Source organism: Styela clava, chromosome 4 (genome assembly GCF_964204865.1).
Source record: "Styela clava chromosome 4, kaStyClav1.hap1.2, whole genome shotgun sequence".
Lineage (NCBI taxonomy): Eukaryota > Metazoa > Chordata > Ascidiacea > Stolidobranchia > Styelidae > Styela > Styela clava.
The window spans coordinates 23,539,335-23,563,326 of NC_135253.1; the positions used below are offsets into that span (position 1 = coordinate 23,539,335).

At 38.1% G+C, this 23,992-nt stretch overlaps 1 protein-coding gene across 4 annotated transcripts in view; it reads left to right on the forward strand.

The window, feature by feature from the left end:
* The window catches only part of LOC120327058 (uncharacterized), a 30,647-nt gene extending 6,655 nt beyond the window's left edge, over positions 1-23,992 (forward strand). For 2 of the 4 annotated variants that reach the window (XM_078111887.1, XM_078111889.1), the window contains 18 exons: positions 305-444; positions 1,788-1,884; positions 2,611-2,727; positions 3,296-3,418; positions 4,312-4,362; positions 5,655-5,789; positions 6,929-7,117; positions 8,083-8,196; positions 9,888-9,959; positions 10,455-10,574; positions 13,184-13,252; positions 14,189-14,326; positions 15,964-16,089; positions 17,210-17,335; positions 18,527-18,655; positions 20,170-20,295; positions 21,125-21,294; positions 22,817-23,992. In XM_078111887.1, the coding sequence (XP_077968013.1) occupies positions 305-444; positions 1,788-1,884; positions 2,611-2,727; positions 3,296-3,418; positions 4,312-4,362; positions 5,655-5,789; positions 6,929-7,117; positions 8,083-8,196; positions 9,888-9,959; positions 10,455-10,574; positions 13,184-13,252; positions 14,189-14,326; positions 15,964-16,089; positions 17,210-17,335; positions 18,527-18,655; positions 20,170-20,295; positions 21,125-21,294; positions 22,817-22,921 (2,147 nt within the window). In that variant the 3' untranslated portion in view covers positions 22,922-23,992. The remainder of the gene's footprint in view (positions 1-304; positions 445-1,787; positions 1,885-2,610; positions 2,728-3,295; positions 3,419-4,311; positions 4,363-5,654; positions 5,790-6,928; positions 7,118-8,082; positions 8,197-9,887; positions 9,960-10,454; positions 10,575-13,183; positions 13,253-14,188; positions 14,327-15,963; positions 16,090-17,209; positions 17,336-18,526; positions 18,656-20,169; positions 20,296-21,124; positions 21,295-22,816) is intronic. The other 2 variants (XM_078111888.1, XM_039393442.2) reach the window with 2 other exon arrangements.

Below are 23,992 nucleotides of genomic sequence, written 5' to 3' on the forward strand. Positions count from 1 at the left end.
AAGATCGATCAGGCCTACCAGATTTGGGTTTCTTTTTCTTCACAGTCCGTTTAATGCTTGGAGGATAAAAATAATCAAAAGGACTGCTTGAATCCTCGACATCGTAAGGTGGTTCACATGACCACTGGTCAGTTACAGATTCATCATCAAGTCCATGCATCTAAAACAAATGTTAACTCACTAATAATCGCATTCCCAACGTTGACTGGTAACTAGACATACACCGAATGTTTAAACCATTTTATCAACTTTCCTCTCTCTGAGATAAATATGAAAACCCAGTCATATTGTATATTTTTTGCAGTGGATTGTGTCTTATCACCTTGGACTGATTGGTCAGAATGTTCCACCACTTGTGGTGCTAGAGGAATACAAACACGTCATCGCAACATTACTCAACAAATGGAATGTGGGGGAAAAGAATGTGATTTGAACATGGATGAGGTAAAATATTCATTGACAAAAACCCATCTATATCCTAAAAACTCAATGATAGCTTGCAGATGCACTACAACAGGCATTTTGTGAAAACATTATGCCCTATATTGCTAAGGCTTGATCAGTTCTATGTGACTCCCATTAGTATAAATTGGCACAGAGCAGTTGAAGGGGGCCACCATAATACACGCATATTAGATTTTATATTTTCCTTTACGAGAAAAGTTCTTGTAGTTTCGTTGCTTGATAACGATATTTTCTAATTTATTTTTATTGTTGAGCTAGAATTGTTTGAACATGTTGGGATTTTATTCTAATGGGATTTGGAAACTATGGACCTTTCCCCGACCTTTGACCCCCGAAAAATTCCTCCTATACTTTACCATTGCAAAATTTTCGGGGCTATTTTAGGAGTGCTTTTGCGAGTTGGCGCCTGTAGAATGGGGTATGTGTTACAAACCATCATTATGATTCATCGCATATAACAATCTGTTTTTTGAAAGTACCAGTAAAAAATTTTAGCCTAGTCTATCACGGCTACTTTTACACTAATTTTTTATTACTACAATTAAATTAAAACTCCTAGGAAGATAGAGTGATCATTGAATTATTGGATTTATATTTAAGTTTTCGAAACACGACTGAAAACTAACGAATAGAATTCCAAAACGCGAAAACGAGGTAATGTTCATGACCACGCTTGAAAATATGTCTGAGTGAGAAAAGTGTCTGGGCGGATGCGAAAAGAGAGCATTGTTACGTCACTTTTTGCATCTTGCTGATTGGCCAATGTCACGAAGTAAACAAGGAAGTCGATGCTTGGGGAAAGGTCCATTAATCAAAATAATAACATACCGGTATATACCTCTGGAAAAATAAACAGCGGTCTATGGATAGGATAGGATAGGATTTACATATTTATCCCGGGGGAGAGGAAAGCCGATAAGACGGCTTATCCATATGGCGAACCACGGCCTCTCGTCCGGTTACCATTCTAAGTCGGGTATGGGATTAGTTTTACTGTATTGTTTGTTTTCGGAAGCATGGACTTGGTGGTGGAGGGAGCCGTAACCGACCAGTGGTTACGTGAACCACCCAACGACGGCGAGGAGTCCAGCAATCCTCTCGCACATAACCATCCCTGCATGGGATTCGAACCTGCGAACCCACGCAGAGTAATTAGAGATGCGGTGGCGAGCGTATTCCTAACGCTTAGCCCGTTGAGCCACACCGCCGCGCCTATGAGTTCTAAAAACCTCAGGAAGGGGGCCGTGAGCCATAAAAGGTTGGGCACCACTGTTCTAGAGCCTTGTATAGAGTGCACATTAAAAATATTGATACTTTGACAGAACCATGAATGCAACAGAATTTGTTTCAATGGTGGAAAACTGGCAACTGGGGAATGTGAGTGCGTAGTTGGATGGACTGGAGAATGCTGCCAAGAAGGTAACTAAGTTCAGCGTAAGCAATACGCTCTCCATAGCATCTTTAATAATTATATGCGTGAGGATTGCTATACTCCTCACCGTCATGAGTTGGTTCACATAATTGCCAGTAGGTTACGGCTTCCTCCACCATCATCAGTCCATGCATCTGAAAACAAATAACTAACTAATCTCATACCGGACATGGACTGCTTTTCTCAGGTCTCTTGTAGTTTCGTATATAACATACTTCTAGTGGGCGTAGCATGACAATTTTTTCACGTATCAATCCTAACCCCCACCTGACTACACCATCCAAAAACGTCATTACGACGTCACAGTGACGTAATAGAGCCTTTCAAACTATACGAACTGCCATTTAAGATGCGTAAATGAGCTTCCGAAATCGAACATTTATTTCTCTTGTTTTCTCGTCTCAACGATTCCAATAGGAGAGAGATCGATAACGTCAGTCAGTTTATTATCGTCGATGCCAATGCTATTTCGGTCGATCATGCGTATATTTGGCAAGCTCCATGACGCGATTGTGATGTCGTAGTGATTTAATTTTTGAATGGCGTAGTCAGATGGGGGTTAGGATTAACATATCGAAAAATTGTTATGCTTCGCCCCCCTAGAAGTACGTTAGGTATGAAACTACACGAGAACCCTTTTCTCTGTGGGAAAAAAATAAACTATGAATTACTTCAATAATGTTTGATTTTTTCCTTCTTTGTTTTTATTTTAGACATTGATGAATGTTCGTCCATCACTTGTACACCGAACTCAAAATGTTTCAACACAGACGGTTCATACGAATGCGTTTGCAACCAGGGGTATACTAAGGATAATGGGAGATGTCTGGGTGGGTAGTAAATTACTACTAGTAACATATATTAATAAAAGGCCACAGTGGCGCAGACAGGGGGTTTTTGGGGTCATTTCAAAATCTCGTAGTTGTCATGGATTGAATATTTTACGCGACAGAAAATTCATTATACAATGAAAAACCGGCTCTATTAACAAGGCGCCATCATTGTGACTGTTACAGACGGCACTGGGAATTTCCGATTTTGAAACCCCCCCTTTTCAAAAATCCTGGCACTCCATCAAGGAGGTCCAGTGGTTCATGCTAAGCGTTGGGAATCACTTGCGAGGGCACCCATAATATTCTGCGAGAGGCCCTTGCTGTCTCAGGGTGATGTGACCACTACGTCTCCACCAACAAGTCTACGCATCTGAACCAAATAACTAGTTAATTATTCCCATATTCAATACAAGGTTCAAAAGGTTTATAATATGATTAAGTCTTATCGGCTTGTTTCACCCACAACATAAATCTGAAAATTACTACACTTGATAAAATTCAAAAGTCACACGCAAAACTTTTTGCCAATGGACACCAAACTTTTATTTACATTTGCTACTTTAAGATGTGGACGAATGCCAACAGAGTCTCCATGATTGCCATGACCAGGCTGAATGTATCAATGAGGATGGACATTACATCTGCTTATGTGATCCTGGCTTCACAGGCGACGGCACAAAATGCTCCGGTAGGTAGTAACTATTTTATTGTTTTTTTTTGTTTTAAGACTGTCCCAGCAGGCCTCTACCGTCATTTATGTGGAATTATTACTTGGTTCTGGCAGCAAGCTGGATGAGTGTCGAAAACTATCTCCCGCTTGAAAATGAAAAAAGCATTTTTCTGTTTCATACAAAGCATTTTTTGTGGCTTGGCATGCTTTTTGACCCCAACAACTCTTGAAACTTGCGAGCTGCTACAGTAGAACTCCCCCTCTTTGAAAATTCCTGGTTAAGCCCTTGACTAGGTTACCTATCCAGATCACTGACTTGAACAGGTAACCAGATGAGAAGACGTTGTTCGTCACTTGGGTTCGTTAATGATCTTTGTACTGAGAGTTTTATATTGATCAAAATTTATTTATAGTTTGTTTTAGGCATGTTGATATATTTATTGTCTTTGTACTGAGTCACAAACCGGATAGAAAAAAGGCATTTTTTTGTGGCTTGGCATGCTTTTTGACCCCAACAACTCTTGAAACTTGCGAGCTGCTACAGTAGAACTCCCCCTCCTTTGAAAATTCCTTGTTAAGCCCTTGACTAGGTTACCAATCCAGATCATTGACCTGAACAGGTAACAGATAAGAAGACATGGTTCGTCACATGGATAAACTGTCTTATCAGTTTTCTGGGATATTCATAAAAACTTAATGATCTTTGTACCGAGAGTTTTATATTGATCAAAATTAATTTATAGTTCGTTTTAGGCATGTTGATATATTTAGTGTCGTGTTTTTGATATAAAACTCTAATTACTGATGATGCTGTTAAATGCTTTGGCAAAAATTTAGCAATGTTAGGGAGACTCATTTTTAGTCTTTTTCACATCGGAAAGTAAAAAACCAACATTTTTTTATTTTCACAGATATTGACGAGTGCACGTTGGACAACACTACGACAGACTACTATGAATACAGTAAGAAATATTTTCATTTTGAAAGGGGAGGGGGGGTAGTTTCTTGGAAATTTCATTTGTTCGGACTTTTTATTTTAGCACACTAGTGTTGTTTACATCTTTTATTTCAGCACTTTTCATATTTTTAGGTGGGGATTGAGACTTTGCTTTATAAAATGTATATAAAAACATGAAATTCACTTCATAATTAATATTTCCCCCATCAGATGTAGTTTGTCTGTGATAACTAGTGTTGTAGTGGTATTTTCCGTTCGAGAATTTTCAGAGATTCCCAAAAGATGTAACCAGGAATGCCAACACTATTTCCGGTTAGTCTAATGCTTTAACCAAGGGGAGTGGGCCAGTCACAGATTATAGACTTGGTTACTGGACCGGAGGCTCAATATGAAAAACTATGAACAAAAGCAGTTTATTTACAACATCTGGTCCAACAGCTAGGCTAGCGTTTACATAATAATAATAAAAAGCACAATTTAACAATCGGGGTTATTATGATATAATAATAATAAGAAGCACAATTTAACTATCGGGGTTATTATGATATTTTCAACAGAAATTTCTATTGAAAAAACAATGGTTGTGAATTCAGCATACACAAGTAGGCCGGATAAAACACTTCGATGAACCGGATCCGGCCTGCGAGCCGTAATTTGTTCACTCCTGCTTTAACTGCTAGGCTAGGCTACAGCGTTCACAAAATTTATAAATTTCCAAAAATATTTTCAAATATGCCAGGTTACAGATTCCGAATTTCATGGCTAGGATCAGACATTATTATAACTGAATGATTTACTATTCTTAAAATGTTTTTTAAATTATATTTGCAACTTGACGGCGGTGTGGCACATTGTGATAAGCGTTAGGAATATGCTCACCACCGCACCTTTGATTAACCTGCGTGCAGTGGTAGGATTCAGCCAGTTCGCACCGGTTCTATAGAACCGTCTCACGAAATTTTATGAGATCAGCAAACTGGTTAGCATTACTGGTTACTGTCAAGGTTCTGTTTGTAACAGAACTGACTGAAAAATATGACTTTTGTGAAGGAACCGACTGACAAATATTTGCATCCCACCGCTGCCTGCGTGGGTTCGCGGGGTGGCTGAATGCAGTCATAGGGCGATTCACATAACCAATGATAACCAGCCGAGAGGCTGTGGTTTGCCATATGATTAAGTCATCTTATCGACTTTCCTCTCCCTCAGGGATAGATATATAAATCCTATCTTTAATTGTAAGTTAATGAGCTTCCCACATGCTTTTTATCAAACTTTTCATTTTTGTTTCGGCAGATTATGTCTATGACAATCGGAACTTAATGATTCCGTCACCTTTATGTCATGACGAAGCAACCTGTTCTAACACTTATGGAAGTTACATCTGCCAATGCAATCATGGATATTCAGGAACTGGACTACAGTGTGAAGGTATTTTACTTGAGAAATGTAGATTTATTATGAAAATTTGTTTACCTCTCACGCTTTCTTCTCGAAGTAAAGGAGAATCATCAGTGAGCAGAATCCAACCACTAAATTCTTGAGTTGCTGAAACTAAATATATTGCTGTAATGCTGTATCCACCAGTAAATATGGTTATACCAGTTAACCTGACACTTTATTTTTGTAAAGTATGGCACCAATTTTGAGTCTATTATATTTGCTTTTTCTATATCGATTAGTCAAACTTCACCATACCTCAGTTGTTTCCCAGTCCAAATGGTCCACTCTAAACAAAGCTCTATCAAAGCATCCGTTAAAATATTTGTAGTATTTGCTTTAAATAAGGTTTTTTGACGTCGTTGAGTTTGTTCCAGCTTTGGTGAAGTGAGGGGTGTTAGTCCTAGATCTATAACCTATTGTGAGGCTATAACATAATTACTAGGCTGTATTATTATCAGAATTTTTTGAGGCTTTCAACCCTCAACGATGCAAATAACTACTGATATGTTCGGGGACTTAATTTCAGGAGTGTAACTTAGAATTTTTAAAGGGGGTACAGGGTGGGGTACGGAATTCTTAATTGCCAAGTTAGACCAAAACAGGAACAGTTATCGGATCCGTCTGGGAACCTAGGTTTTCTAGAATCATGGGGGTCCAAAAAACTATGAAAAATTGCTACACGTGATACAGAAAAATGTGATGTGATGACATGTGATGCTTTTTCGCTTTTTTTACATTTTAAAAGGAAGGAGGGGGGTTTCGACCCCATAATCTCCCAGGCTATGCCTTCGCCTAATTTCCTCTAGTTTGCTATAGCTTTAATAATTAATCACATCTTGGATGAAGCAGTTTTTATAACATTTTTAATCTGTCACCCTGGCATAGTTAGTTACATATGTACATAAGCTATGACTTAAGTCTTAAATTTCTTTAAATTGCAAAAGGAATTTATCGATACCATATATTGCTTTGGCCCTCACAGATGTATTAAATGAAGTAAAAATACTCATACAATTACTAATTTAAAAACAACAAACCAGGTTAATGTATATCGAGAACTGACTCCATAAAAAATTGGAATTGTAAAGCGACATTATGGACACCCTGTTTACTTCTTATCGTTTCAGATATCGATGAGTGTCAGTTGCCTGAAATGACTCATCGAACAAAGACTGACTCAGCTTTTCTTGACAAACGACAAAACGAAGTCAACAACATTGTCCTCTGTGATCTGCACGCAACTTGCAAGAACTCTGCAGGAAGTTATGACTGTTGGTGTAATGATGGGTATTATGGAAATGGATTCATTTGCCATGGTAAATATTTTTTAAATGACATTTAAAAACAGGTACAATATTTTGGAACATCGTAATCATTCTGGTTCAGCGTTAGGCTTCCCAAACTTTTAAACTCACGGCTCCTTGCTTGGCGGTGTGGCGCATCGTGCTAAGCGTTAGGAATACGCTCGCCACCGCATCTCTGGTTACCCTTTGTGGGATCGCAGGTTTGAAACCCATGCGGGGATGATTATGTGCGAGAGAATTGCTGGACTCCTCGCCGCCTTAGGGTGGTTCACGTAACCGCTGGTCAGTTACGGCTTCCTCCCAATACCAAGTTCATGCTTCCGAAAACAAATAACTGGCTAACTAATCCCATACCCGACCTGAACTGGTAACCGGACGAGAGGCCGTGGTTCGCCATATGGATAAGCCGTCTTATCTGCTTTCTCCTCCCCCGGGATAAATATGTAAATCTTATCCTATCCTCCTTCGAATTTATTTTGAATTACTTCGAGTTTTTCACGCCCCCTGTTTGGGTTTAAAAAACTTTCGATGCAAGCACTCAGCTTTTCAGGTCTCACGATCAAAGTTGGAATTGTTCTATTTTCAATGATTAAATGAAGTTCATACTGTGAGAAATAGAACTTTTCTTAAATAATTCCTATTAAAAAATTTAAAATATTGAATGTTTTTTGAATGTTCGATTCGCTTTGCACAGCCTAATTAAAACTCATCGAATTATTGGTGTGCTATCCAAAAACAAATGAATGAAAGCCTACATACAATAAACAGACACTGTTTTTTGGTAAAGACCGGAGACAGCGATACGACCATACTGTCATCCAAGTCAAATTCACTGTTCACAGGATTCACCGTTATTGGATGACTATATTGTGATATTGAACATTTAATTCATGAAAAGATAAACAAGCATATGTATGACAAAAAACAATTGAAACACCTTACATTTAAATAATACCCATTGCCTTCTATTTTGACAGAAACTAACGAATGTGATTCTCAACCTTGCCTTCATGAAGGAACTTGCATTGACCAAGTCGACATGTTCACTTGTCTTTGTAAAAGCGGATATACTGGCAGTACTTGTGAAATAGGTAAGTCAGCTTAAGAGTATACAGGCTGGACGATGTGGCGCGTTGTGCTGAACGTTAGGAATACGTTCGACACTTGACTTCTGATTACCCTGCGTGGGTTCGCAGGTTTGCCATCGTCAGGTGGACCATGTAACCCAGATTGGTTACAGCTTCTTCCACCATCAAAACGATGCTTCCAAAAACAAATAACTGGCTAACAAAACTCATACCTGACATGGACTGGTAACCGGACAAGAGGCCGTGGTTCGCCATCTTTTTTCTCCCGGGATAAATATGTAAATCTTAAGGTAGAATAGGATTTACATATTTATCCCGGGGGAGAGGAAAGCTGATAAGATGGCTTATCCATATGGCGAACCACAGCCTCTCGTCCGGTTACCATTCCAAGTCTGGTATGTGATTAGTTATATATTGTTTGTTTTCGGAAGCATGGACTTGGTGGTGGTGGTTACGTGAACCACCCAACGACGGCGAGGAGTCCAGCAATCCTCTCGCACATAACCATCCCTGCATGGGATTCGAACCTGCGAACCCACGCAGAGTAATCAGAGGTGCGGTGGCGAGCGTATTCCTAACGCTTAGCCGCCACACCGTCTTATCCTATCATTACAAAACAAAAGTTTAAAACAATAGGCCTCATGTCAAAACTAAATTTAATCACAATCTCAACCAATTCCTTGAGCTATTTTTAGCCCAAATATCAATATTTGGTTTTAGTTCGGTTGTGGCAGCATAAGGCGGGCCAGATTGAATTACCCAACAGACTGAATTGGCCTGCTGGCTGTAGTTTACCCCTGTCAGCATTGTGGGCATGGTTGGTATCACACCTCTAATTATCCCACGCAGATTCGTATCCATAGGGGGTGACTATATGTGAGAGGATTGTTCGACCCTTTTTTAGATTTTTTGTGTTACTGCTGGTAGATTAGGACTTCCTCCACCAACAAGACAATTCATCTGAAAAAAAGAACTGGCTTTTTAAAATCTGACATACCGTATTTGCTCGTTTTGTAGCCCATATTTTTTTTCAACCAACTCACTAATCGGGCCCTTATTCAAACTGGCGCTCATTCAAGCACGTGCGCTTGTTATTTTCGATCATTACAAAAATTAATATATTGTTATTTCCAGTTCTCAAGTATGATTTAAACGAGAATAACGAAAATTTTGACTTTTTCTACGCACCGCAGGTACAAATCCGCAAAAAAATAAAAGTTTTGCGACGCCCTATCAATATTGAAACGATGCACTTGGGCGCCACAACGCCCAGTTTGAGAACCATGGTGTTACATAATCAATGCTATCTGTAATGTACTTAGACGCCTAAGACGTGAGTGTTATCTACCGGCGCTTAAAATTCAACAGCGTTGTGAGTGACATGAGCGCTTCTTATTTCCTATTGTTCTCTACCACTGAAAAATCAGCTTTTACATCGGGCGGGTATTCAAGCACCGGCCCTTATTCATTTTTATGTTCTGTTCACACGGGCGGCTATTCAAACAAGCCCTTGATCAAGATTGGGCGTAAAACGAGCATATACGGTAACTGGACACATATGATTTAGCCTTATAGGCTTTCGTTTCCCAAAATTATTTCTACTTCTTAACGCCACTACCAGGTGGTCTCTGTGTTAACCCAACAAAGCTGTTATCTTAATAATTATATTTTCATATTTTTTTAAATTTATTCAGATATCGATGAATGTTTGTTGGATGAAGAAGAAGCGTCTGGTGATTCAAGTGGTAGCGGGGGTGAGATTATCAGTAAATATTTGCAGATTTTGACCTTTACAATACGTCTGTGAAATCAATGTTTTTACTGGTATTCTTTTATAAGAAACTCTTTAACCTTCACTAAAAGCAGGGCTCTGATATCTGCTCCCTGATCTGCTTGTCTAATGGCTTGAAATCTTTAAATTTCAAGTTCTGTCCTGTAGTTTTTACTTATCGATCTTAAGATCGGTAAGTATGTTGATAGGTATTTGTCTGTCTGTATGTCTGTTTGTTTGTCTGTTAGATGAACGCGATATCTCATGAAGGCGAAGTTGAATCTGCTCCAAATTTTGTATGTGCATTCATCATATCTCGGACCAGAAGCCTATTGATTTTGGATGAATTATGTCGTATAATTAGCGAGTTATTAATTAATTAGTGATGGGACACGCGGTGTCGCAGTTTCGATCGATAAGTCTTCGGTCTCTGACCGATATTCTCGTCTCTTCATTTATTAATTATGAATGTATATCATTCTATGTTCAGGAACTTTTTTATCATTATCTTCAACCATCTGTCACAAAGATGCAACATGCTCAAATACACATGGAAGTTATATCTGTCTTTGCAACCAGGGTTTCACTGGGAATGGAATTGACTGCATTGGTAAGATGATGTTCTGAACCGAACAATTTTTTTGTATCACTCAATAAAAGAGAGAAAGTTCAAGTTTTTATTCGTTTGAGCTTATCTTGCGACTCAACAAAGTGTGGTTATTTCAAATTTTGGGGGTAAGAAACCCTAATTTGAATCCGACTGAGTAGATTTGTGCTCTCGAAGTATTCGTACTAAGATGGCACACAACTTGAACATAGTATGTGTACCAGGCTTGGGTTGTTCAGTTTGTGCGTCATCTTGGTACGAATACTTCCGGAGCGCCAGTAGATTTATGTAAAATGACTGTTTAAAATGAACGGAATATTCCAATACACTAGAAATTTAATGTCACTAACTCATAATGGCAAACCAGAAAGGTTTCATTCGAACCAAATAATAAGTTGCTTCATATGTATTGTTAGATACCGTGTCCCCGAAAGTAAGACTTAGTCAATAACACGAAATTTTGTTTTGACCAAGTCGATATCGAGAAATCTCTCCTACACGTTTAAATGATTGGTAATTTATGTTTTGCAGTTATTTTGAATAAAAACATGTTATTTATGAGTAAATGGATACCGGTTTTCATATTTTGTAAATTGAAAATGTTGTAATTCTCTACTTTGTATTTGTTTTTGATAATGGAAATATAAGACATCCCCCGAAAATAAGCCCTAGTGTTGATTTTCAGAAGAAAATTGAAATGACACCCTGTGTTATTTTCAAAGAAATAATGGTGGCTGCTCGGATCTAGTTCAGAGCGAAAGACGTGAATAAGCGTTATTTAAAAAATTTGTTGAAATATTTCAATCCCAAAAACATGACTCATCACAATTGGCATCTTTCATTCAAATGTAGTATTTAAATGTCAACTTGCATGATTTGGTTCAAACCAGTTAACTGTTCTTATCCTCTTTCCTTTATGAACCCTTTAAATCAGGAATGTGCAACCTTTAATGCAGGAGAGCCAGATACCAATAACTGGGTGAAAACCGCGGGCCGCACTCTTATTTAACATAAGCTTTGGTAGTTGCATTCACAAAAATTTTGGTTATTGACGTTATGACATGTGTTGTTCACTTTGCACAAGTCAGGCATTGTGAGGGATTGGAGTTGCTCACACATACCACATTAAACTGAATTAAAAACTTGGTTTGCTGGCCGCACACCCTTCAAAACTGGCAATTTTCTCTGGGCGAACAATTTTTCCCTGTGGGCCGCAATTGGCCCGCTAATCACCATCCCTTTATAAAATTGTTAAAAAAAATCCAATATTCCCATGCGCAATTAGTAAATATTACGATATTTTTAATTTTATCTGTGCATCTTACACTAAATTAACTCAGCGCTAAGTATCTATTTTGTATTATTTCACAAAATACCGTATTTGCTCGTTTTGTAGCCCGGGCCCATTTTTATTTACCCAAACCCACTACCCGGGCCCTTATTCAAACTGGCCCTTATCCAAGCACGGGCGCTTGTTATTTTTAAAGTAAAATTATGCACAAAAATTACGGTTAATTTGAAGACAAGTATTTGACGACATTAATCCGTTGTGACATTGTTCTCTACCACTGAAAAATCAGCCTTTACATCGGGCGGGTATTCAAGCACCTGCCCTTATTTATTTTTATGTTTTGTTCAAACGGGCCCCTTAATCAAGTTCGGGCACTAAAACGAGCATATATGGTACTAATTAATCCGCAGTAACATAGCAGGGTGTCCAAAAATGTTGTCCGATTTTATAGAAATAACAACTGTAAGTTTAAATAAATTTTATTGTATGATAAATGAAGACTACAAGCACAATAAGAACTATTAATAAACCAAGACAAGGAAATCTTTTAGTTGTTATTAGTTATTACTTTATAACCAGGCGAAATTTTTTGGTGTTAAAAAAGTAACGCAAAATTAACAGAAGTTAAGATGAAATGCTACTTAAAACATTTAATGACTGGCATCTTTTAACAGTATTGAATTATGGTGAAATATCATTTAAACACTTCACAACTGACGTTTTTTAACAGTTACCTTTTTTAACGTTGCCATGAAGAAAAATTTTACCTTCATTTTGCGTAACTTTTTACCACCATGTATATATAAGTTGAAGCAGAAAGCTCTCTGGCACTTTTGCTCTTGTTTCCACTGTGCAAAGTCTTTACAACGGGCTAAGCGTTAGGAATACGCTCGCCACCGCACCTCTAATTACTCTGCATAGGTTCGCAGGTTCGAATCCCATGCAGGGATGGTTATGTGCGAGAGGATTGCTGGACTCCTCGCCGTCGTTGGGTGGTTCACATAACCGCTGGTCGGTTACGGCTTCCTCCACCACCAAGTCCATGCTTCCGAAAAACAAACAATACAGTATAACTAATCCCATACCCGACTTGGAATGGTAACCGGACGAGAGGCCATGGTTCGCCATATGGATAAGCTGTCTTATCGGCTTTCCTCTCCCCCGGGATAAATATGTAAATCCTATCCTAATGTCCTGTATTTTTTATCTAAACTTTGCGATTGATCATTTTCACACCTCCAGAAATAGTTCTTGCCTTCATTAGAGATACAAACCCTGAAGATCCAGAAACACTGGTCTAAACGCTGTTTTTTTATTACAGATATTGATGAATGTTCGAACGGCATGATTCACACAACTCCTGGATTCGCTTATGGAAGTGGTTTTGAAGGTAAATTTTATGAATTGGTGTCGAACTACATTTTAGGCAATTTTAAGTTTTTGTCTGGATCTTAAAATCAGAATTATAAAGTGAGATGGAACTGATCTTCAACTTCACACCATGATGTTTCCTCAACCCTTGACCCACAGAACGGGTATTCCTATATTCATCTATGCAAAATTTGCTGCGCTTATTTAGCATGCAAAACTATAAAACTGAGTCAATATTTGCAACCATACATCTTTGCTTAAAATAATTTTAAATTCTATATCAGTGATTCCCAACCTTTTCCTATATATATTCCTCCTTTTGCGTACTTTGGAATTCTTTATTTCCCCCTCACTTTTCATATAATATTCAAACGACCCTGGCTTTTATACACTTTAAAAATTAAATTCATAATCTGTCAACCGTATTCCATCCAAAAACCGGAGGAAAAAATTTTTCCTTTGTTGAAAAATGCTGGCCTGTATCTTCAACTCCACACCATGATGTTTTCTCGGCCAATGACCCTCAGAAAAAAGGGTACTCTGGTAGTATGTGAACCAAGGTGGCAGACACCGGTACGGTATACGTGTACCAGGTTAGGGTTAGGCCATAAATTCAGGTGCAAATACTACAGAAGTCACTTGGCTAGTCCCCGAACTCGTAATAGAACTAACATAAGGAAAATTGGAATAAAATTATTGCCCAACCCTAACCTGGTACACATACTATGTTCCGGTGTTCGCCATCTTGGTTCACATACTTCGAGAGAACCGAAAAAAGTATTCCTATACTTCATCTATGTAAAATTTGCAGCGCCTATTTAGCGCCCGGTCTCGGCCCGGTCATAAATTTCCATAAAATCCACCCAAATTCATGAATCTTGAATTATTTTCTGACATTATCAGTATATTTTAGTAAATTTTTATTTCTAATTTATTTTCTATTTTTTGCGCATAGAAGAATCATCAGGCAGTGGTATGATGACAGTGAACTGGTCTCCTGCTTGCCATTCTTATGCTACATGCAAGAATACTGTTGGAAGTTATGAGTGTAAATGCAATGATGGATATCATGGTGATGGAAAGTACTGCACAGGTAAATAAATATGCTCTTATCTTTTCTTATCCATTTTACAGACTTATCACTCCACATTCGTTTTGTCTGGGTCGCATATAACTGTTTGAGTTATGAATTTAACTTCAGTTGCCTTTGGGAGTTCATTTAGTTCAAAACGTTAAGTGTCTTTGATTTATTCAAGATTTCTTCAGACCTAAACAAACATCCACTGATACATAATACGGCACCATTTATGGAAGAAACAAATATGGCTTAATTAAATAGCGAATAATAATTCATTATTCACTACATAAGCCATATCCTGTTTTATCTGAAGAAGTTAGACTATGATCTAACGAAAGCTCACAAATATACTTGACATTTCGTGGAATGAGATTATGTTATTTTTATTTATCTTTAAAAATTGATTTTATTTTTCAGTAAACTTTATAGTTTATTTAATATTGAAGTGTTGCTCAATAGTAATTGTATACGTTGGAAGTATCACAGCGTGAAAATTTTGAAGCATGCATTTTGCTCAAGTAAAGCCACGTCGCCCACACCACTACATGACGTTTAGTATTCAAGCATATCCTTGGTTCGCAAGATTTTACAAAATTTGGATCGCTTGAAAAAAAATTTTGGAAACTACTGCTTTGGTCAAATTATTTCAGATTGTATTGTATTTTGAACATAATCATTAAATTTTATTGTTTATTTTGTATTGAATTGTTGTTCATTATAAATTGTACGTGTGGAAAGTTTCACAGCGCGAAAAGATGGCAAAATCTATTTTGCTTAAAGTAAAGCCACGTCGCCCACACCACTACATGACGTTTAGTATTTAAGCATATCCACAGGATTTTACAAAATTAATTTTTTTAAATTTTGGTCGCTCGAAAAAAAAAAGGTTGGGGAACTCATGCCTTAGTCCAGGGCTACTCAACTGGCGGACCGCGGTCCGAATCCGGACCTTTCGGGTATGCGATTCGGACCGCGGCTAATTCTTTATTTTGGATCATTAACCCCACTTTTGAAGTTTTCTTTTATAAAATCTTTTTTATAGGTTTAAATATACATGAAAAGAACTCTAATGCCACAATAAACAATGTTATATAGCTAATAATCATTTGTCTGTCGAGAAAGTGCGTGTTTAAGGATGCCGAAATATAACTTCTAGAAAGTCCGGACCCAAATATTTTTGAAGATTTGTATGCGGATCTTCGGTAAAAATAGTTGAGTAGCCCTGCCCTAGTCCACTGGTTCCTGACCAGTGGGCCATAGCGACATTTTCAAAAGTGGGCCACAACCCACAAGCCTATTAAAAATTACTATGATTGTTGAAAGTTTAGTTCCATTTGCGTCATTATAGTCAAATTTTTATTTTAGTAGCAATGGATGATGCTGCTGCTTTTCATTCTAATTATTAAAGTGAAAGTATCCATTTTTGCAAAATGATTTTCGATTTTCTTCTAGTTTTTCCCTTGCATGAGAAAGTTAGAGGGCCAGAGAATTTTTATGCAACGAAAGTGGGCCACGAAAGAAAAAAGGTTAAGAACGACTGCGGCCTAGTCAAAAATATTATTTCAGACTGTAATCAGAAGGGAAATTTTCAGCTAAATTGCTTTTCAAACTTGATTTATATAAAGCTTTAAACACACCTTCTATTTTTCAAGACATCCATGAATGCGATACTGGAACCCATGGATGTGACTTGAAACATGGAAAATGCATCAACAATGTTGGATCTTATCAATGTATTTGCGAAGAAGGATACAGTGGGGATGGCTCGACTTGTGCTGGTTAGTTTTAGATATAATCGTATATACCGGTAAGCTAACCCGCCCTCCTCTTCCCCCCCGAAAACGACCCCTAAAAAGTGAATTTATAAAAATTTGCACATGAGCCAACCCTACTAATGCTAACACTTCATACGCAAATATCACAGCAAAGCAAATGGTTGCAGAAGAGAATTAATGAAAATGATAACCATTACTGTTATGTTTTACTTTTATTAATAATGGTAAGAAGTGTCTCAAAAGCAAATGGTAACATGTCAGACTGTTATTGCTGTCATACAAAGCACTGCTTCGAGTGTGTGTGCGTGCACGCTCTTATCGGGACAACTTGGCGTGTATAAGCCGACCCTTTAGTATGATCAGAGTTACACGCACATTAGCCGAATTTTGAGTGTGATCATAGTTAGCGGCATATAAGACGACCTCTTAGTTTGGCAACTTTTTGTATTCTAGTTTCAAACTCGGCCTCATATGCGGGGATACACTGCATGTTGATTGAATTTGTGTATAGCATTTCACTTCTAATGGTTTGCACAATCAGTCACGGATGTGTTGGAATCAACTACAATGCTCATTATTAGACCACTGTTACCTCACAATGGTATCATAGGGAGACATCTCCATCGTTACCGTGACTGTCAGTGCGAGGAGTTGTTTTTATGCCGATGTCAAGTCGAGTCCAGCAATCCTCTCGCACATAATTATGCATTCTTAGCGCTTAGCATGATGTGCCAATTACAAAGCCATCATGCCCATGTATTGTCCTTGGAGCGCGAACATCAGGTTGCCATAAGTCAGTGGTTCCGAATCGGGACCCGGGGCCCACCAAGGGCGCCACAGAGCAGCTGGAGGGGGCTACCATGCCAGATGCAAAACTGATTTCAATACTTCAATAGAAACTTTCTTCCTAGTTTCATTGCTTGACAAGGTTATTGAACATGAATTGTTTGAACATAATCAAATTTGGAATCTACCAATCAAAGTAACAGTATAAATACAACTGGAATGATAAACGGGGAGCCATGAGTGTTAAAATCTTCAAATGGGGCCGCAATATATAAAAGGTTGGGAGCCACTGCCACCCTGAAAAATATTCTGTTAAAGCATATTTATCTATTAACAGATGTGAATGAATGTATCCTTGGGTTTCACTCCTGTATTGGAAAACACCAACTTTGTTTGAATACTGATGGAAGTTATTCGTGTGTCTGTGAGAAAGGATATCTGATGAAAAATGGAATATGTGAAGGTGATTATGGTCATGCATGAAAAAATTTTTTAAACGACATCATTCATTTGCGCTTTTCCCCCCAAAAAAGGTCTTGTACAAGCAGCCACTGATATCTATTGATATGTGAGGAATCAGTATTGCCTACTTATATAGAGGTTCTATGAAGACTAAAATTTTTCTAGTTTAGCATATAGCAAATACAAATTGCCACTAATGAACAAGGAGCAATCACTTTATGGAGATTGTAATTTTTTGGTGGTTTTTCACGTTTTTTGCATGTTTAAGCAATGTTTTTCATGTTTATTGCATGTTTTTCATGGTTTTAGCAATGCTTTTGGTGGTTTTTCACATTTTTGTATATTTTAGCAATGTTTTTGGTGGTTTTTCATGTTTTTACGATGTATCGCTGCTTGATTTTTATTATAAAAAAGTATCATCTGTTCGGTTTTTAACTTTCTAAAAACATGTGCAGCCCACCAGTGACGTGCAAGTATATAATTCGCAATTACTTGTTTGATGAGCCTATAATTGATTATAAATAGATCAATGGCAACAAAACACAGAAAAGTTGATGCTAAGCGCAAAAAAAAATATTCGAATGGAATATTTTGAGTTCCAATGCGAAAATAAATCTATATTCTATTCGAGAGATGTATCACTGCTCGATTTTTATTATAAAAAAGTATCATCCGTTCGGTTTTCAACTTTCTAAAAATATGTGCAGCCCGTCAATTATTTGCAACCCTTGATTTTGGCCAGTGAGCGACAAAAGGTTGCCGACCCCTTTCTTATGACTATCATAGAAAAGAGACAAAATTATTCATTCACAACCACTTAGCACCGGCATCGTAATCCTATATTTATTCTATGTCTGATACAAGAATAGAATTTACCTATTTATCCCCAGGGAAAAGGATAGCCGATAAGATGATATAATCAAATGGCCAACCACAACATCTTGTTCGATTACTAGTCCATGTTGGGTATGGGATTAGTTTGCCAGTTATTTGTTTTCGGATGCGGCTTAATCATATGGCGAACCACGACCTCTTGTCCGGTTACCAGTCCATGTCGGGTATGAGTTCTGATCAGCCAAGTTATTTGTTTTCGAAAGCATGTACTTGATGGCGGAGGAACTGACCAGCAGTTACGTGAACCACCCTAAGGAAAGAGACTCCTATCTTATCCTTTTCCATATTTTTTTTTCAGATATCAATGAATGCCAGCATCAATCACACAATTGCAATACTAACCAGAACCAAGTTTGCGTAAACACAGACGGAGGGTTTCAGTGCCGTTGTAAGGAAGGTTTTCATATGAATGAGGAAACTTGTAAAGGTTTGGGATTTCAAAATATATAGGAATTTTCTATTTATCAAGGGATAGAAAAGTTGGTAAGGTGGTTTGATCATATGGCAAATGACAGGCTCTCATCTGCTTACCAGTCTTTTCATGTATGGTTAATCAGTAGATGTTTTAGATGCATGGACTTGACAGTGGAAGAAGCCATGCCAAACAGCAGTTACGTGAACCACCCTATGATGGTGAGACATTCAGCAATACCGTGAACCGTCACACATAATTATTTCCCATAGAATCCAATTAAAAAATGCAATCACCGGCATGTTCCTAACGATTAGCACGATGCAACAACTGTCAGGCTAAGTTACTGCTGATTTAATTTGCGAAAGGATTGTTGTTGGCCTCTTCGCCATCATATGTGATTAGCATATTTGTTAGTTATAGATTTATCTGAATCTTGGCTAAAAAGAACTTTACGAAATAGAACTGAATATTTTCCACTTCAAAAAAAGTGTCTAGATCAGGGTGGTCCAAACCCAGGCCCGCGGGCCACATGTGACCCGCCGCTTCATTATCTGTGGCGCTTGCCGCATTCGGAGAGGAATTAAAAAATCGCATTTCGTGTTGTTTCGTCATAAAATTAACCAAAAAATCTTATGACATATTGTTGCATCACTAATGTCACTGAATTGACTAGCGTTATGGCTTGCTGAGGCAACTAGCGAAGTTAATTGAGCAAAGTTCTTGGCACTATTGTGGCCCGCGAACAATGCAAAAGTAATTTTGTGGCCCACGTAGCTGCCAATCTTGGACCACCCTGGTCTAGATCAAAAAGTGTCTAGTTTTCATCTATCTTGTTTTGTTCATTTGGAGAAAGAAATATTGATAGCAATGCAGGAGACGACCCGTTTTCAGTAAATTGTTCAGGAATAGAGCAAAAGGGTGTTCGAAAAGTCGAATGATTTTATGTCTCACTGCAAATGCAGCAAAATTACATAAAAAAAATGTTGTAAATTTGGGGAGGGAAGTTGGCATGGCCCCCTGGCTACGCCTGTGCTTTATACAAGCATCCACTGATTTGGGGAGAGCCATTCGTACCCCAAACAAAGATTTTAAGAGGAGATGCTGGTATGCACAAAACTAATATTTTGGATTGACCAAAAATTTTTGATCTGCTTTCCTAGCTGGTTTATTCCCCTCTACGGCCTGTGATAAATTAAAAAGATTGCCTCAAACTGGCCATAGGCCGATGATTAACGATATTGGACAGTTGACGAAAAACGCTATGCTTTTTCAGGGCCTTGAGGCCTGTTTAGATAGCAAGGCTTATCCGCCTGTTTGTCGCCAGTTGGGAGACAAATTTACAACTCAGATGCGCTGAAGTGGGGCCAAGATCGCCATGGAGACCAATTTAGTCGCAATTTCGATACCTGTTCCGTGGAACATTCCTCGCGAAACCGCAAAAAACAGTTTTGAGTTATGCTGCACTAGACTATTGCTATATATATATAAATAAAATACATGAAACTGTTTAATCTTTCTCTTTATAGATATTGACGAGTGTTCCCCTGAATCCAATCTTTGCAACGGAGTTTATCAGACCTGCAGGAACACTGAAGGCAGCTACAGATGTGAATGTCAGTCATTAATGGTCATGGTTGATGGGGAATGCCAAGGTGAGACTTATATTTATCTAAAATAGATAAGTCCTTGTACAACACACCAGACAGAAATTGAGGAAAGTTAAAAAACCTTAGCTTGGCGGTTGGCGCATCCTGCTAAGCTTTGAGAATACGCTCGCCATCGCACCTCTTATTACCTTGTATGGGGTCGTAAGTTGGAATCCCAATTATAGAGTAATCACGTAACCACTGTTCGGATTAAATCAATTGCGAGCAAACGCATGTATAATGAGAGAGATTTTCATATGTGAGAAAACGCTCGTCTTTGATTAATAAATTAGAGGTACTCCCGAAGTATATGAACCAAGATGGCGGACACCAGAATGTAGTATGTGTACCAGGTTAGGGTTAGGCCAGAATTTCAGGTACAAATACTACAAGATTCACTTGGTTAGTCCCCGAACTAGTAATAGAACTAACTTAATGAAAATTGGAATAAAATTATGGCCTAACCCTAACCTGGTACAAATAAATTAAATCGGATTAAATCGTTTGCGAGCAAACGCAAGTATAATTAAATGAGAGATATTTCCAATTGAGAGAAAACGCTCGTCTTTGATTAATAAATTAGAAACATGAAATATAAAAATTGATGAATGGCACTGAAGAGGTGGAAATCAAACCTTGATGGATTTGAATTCGAATCCCCAGGATTCTGTATTATTTGTCAAAAAGTTATGTTTTTTTCAATAATGCTAACCGGTTTGCTGATCTTATTTAATTCTGTGAGACTGTTCTATAGAACCAGTGTGAACCGGCTGAATCCCACTACTGCCTACCTCTCCTTCTGGATAAATATGTAAATCCCTCTATCATTTCACAGAACAAGCTCCTAATCTGCCGCAAATCCAAGACTTAAAGTCTCAGAGTGGAAAGCGGGACAGCGAAAGTGATGATGTAAATTTGACCAAAACCATCAGTAGTCCACCAGTTTTGGCTGCTATTATTCTGAGTGCTGTATTGCTGGTGGCAACCTTGTTTTTAGCAGTTCAGGTGAGTGTAAATTGTATGAATCAATGGTTCTGTAAGTTTAATTTTCCCTGGCCCGCTCCCAAAAACTCCCAACACTCGTGGCCACCTGGTACAATATACTGTATAAAGCAGGAGCGATTTGGAAAGATATGCCAGTAAACGTCACAAAGACAGCTAATGCTGAAAAAAAAATGACAAATTCAACATTATGCAGTTTAATACCAGTATTGTAAAACTTGGGCTTTGCAATACTTGTCAAGGCCTGTGTGAAGCTACCCATCAGAAACTTTTGCTTGCAGCCCCCAGTAAATTAGGACCAATATGAGAACCCTGGTAGATTTGCTGATAGATTCCAACTTGAAGAGTAAGAATAGTAATATAGAAGCCATAGTCATTAGACTATGTACCTCGCTGCCTTACGGACTTATTAAGCATTGACTCGATAAAAATTTGTACCAAGACTATTAAACCATTAAAATTTTAAATACCCAGAAGTTGTGAATCTGATTTCAGAGCTAGAACCTGCTTTTAAATTTCATTATCCTGGAGCTCTCTGGGTCATGAATCTAATTCATGCGGATTCGACTCCACAGAATGTCAACTTCACACAAATTTCATCTCCGATTTCTGTCCCTAAGTTTACAAAGTATTCCCAACTTTGGCTTATATGTCAATATTACAAATATTTTGATTTTACAATTTTGGAAATTACAAGTCGTCTATAGCTTCTATTATTTTCACTACATTAAATCTTGAAATATGAGGCCATTTACAACTCGAGTGCCCCACTACTTCTCGAATAATAAAACCAGAAACACGAAGGCAGTAGACACGTCCAACCCAAGGGCCCCACTATGCTCCTTCACATAAATAGTAATATCAAAAACACTTCACGTCAAAGGCATGTAGTTTGCAATATGTTCTGAACTCATTACATTTCGTTTTCTTTCTTCCCAGCTCACCAGGAATTTGAGTGCTATGGTATTGGTCGATAATTTGTACAATTGAATTTCATCCTTAGCCAGGAGGAATTTAAAATTCTCTCTAGTGTTTTTGAAAAATAGCGACATTCATCATTATAAGGCCATTCTCCTTACAAATATACTGTTATTTACAAATAGGATAGGAGGATAGGATTTACATATTTATCCCGGGGGAGAGGAAAGCCGATAAGACGGCTTATCCTTATGGCGAACCACGGCCTCTCGTCCGGTTACCATTCCAAGTCGGGTATGGGATTAGTTATATTGTTTGTTTTCGGAAGCATGGACTTGGTGGTGGAGGAAGCCGTAACCGACCAGCGGTTACGTGAACCACCCAACGACGGCGAGGAGTCCAGCAATCCTCTCGCACATAACCATCCCCGCATGGGATTCGAACTTGCGAACCCATGCAGAGTAGTTAGAGGTGCGGTGGCAAGCGTATTCCTAACGCTTAGACCGTTGAGCCACACCGCCACGCCACGATACTAAAGCACAGTCAAGCTAGTAGTTCTTCATTAGTTCCGACCTAATATTACCATCTTGATACTTTTGCTTCACAGCTTTATCAACGAAGATTCCAAAGGCTTCTCCCTATCTCAAACGCTGATGACATGGACGCAACTATTGTATCGGAAAACAACTTTACGGAAGAGATTGCTCTGTGATTCAACTGCTCCAAGAATTAATGATTCCTAATGGACAAATTTCCCTTGTTATTGATTTCGTGAATTTTGTTTTTAATTTTATGTGTTGTTTTAGAACAGTGGTTTCCACCTTTTTTCTTTCGTGCCCACTTTTGTTTCACAAGCAATTATGTGGCCCATTAATTTTCTCATACAAGGAAAAAACAATTTATTTTGTAAAGATAGACACTTTGATAATTAAAGGAGAATTACCACTCAGAAACAGCATCATCATTCATTGCTACTACAATCTAAGTTTAACTAATTCATCAATAACTCTAAGCAATTTTTAATTTGTCTGTGGCCAGTGGTGGGATTCAAATTTTTTGTCAGCCGGTTCCATCACCAAATTCATATTTTCAGCCGGTTCTGTTACAAATGAAACATTGACAGTAGCCAGTAATGCTAACCGGTTCGCTGATCTCATGCGAAACGGCCGAATCCCACCACTGTCCGTGGCCTACCAGGAAATTATTCTGTGACCCAAAATTTGGCAATGGTCGCTGGTTGAGAACCGGTGTTTCAGAATATCACTGGGCTTCTGGACAGGCAGCCTGTGATATTTCAGAGGCAACTATTTTTTTTCTGTGAGCCAAGTCTTTCTGGTTCAACTATAGCCAATCCAAATTAAGCCTATAAGATTGGTAGCTGATAACAATGCCCTTTACACTCGCGAGGTGAGAATATAGCCTGTGGTATGGTTGAAAATATGTGATTTTGTTTTTTGTTTAAATGTATTTTTGTGCAAATCCGAACTTGAAATTTATAAAATGATATAGATTCAGAGAGTTCTATTGTAAATTATTAACTATGCAATAATTCTTATCTGTGTCAGAAACATAAAATGAGTTTTCATTAATCCTGTCTTTCTAGTCTGGCAACACTGCTGAGACATGTCATGGGTTTAAAAACATATGTATTCAGTGGTAACAACCTAATGATATGAAACAGAGCCGTGGATTCTAGTGTTGGCTCTTTTTTTAGAAAAATTCTGGTTTTCTGATTACGGAGATTCTGGCTATATTATTAGAAAAATTTTGATTCCGAATCCCA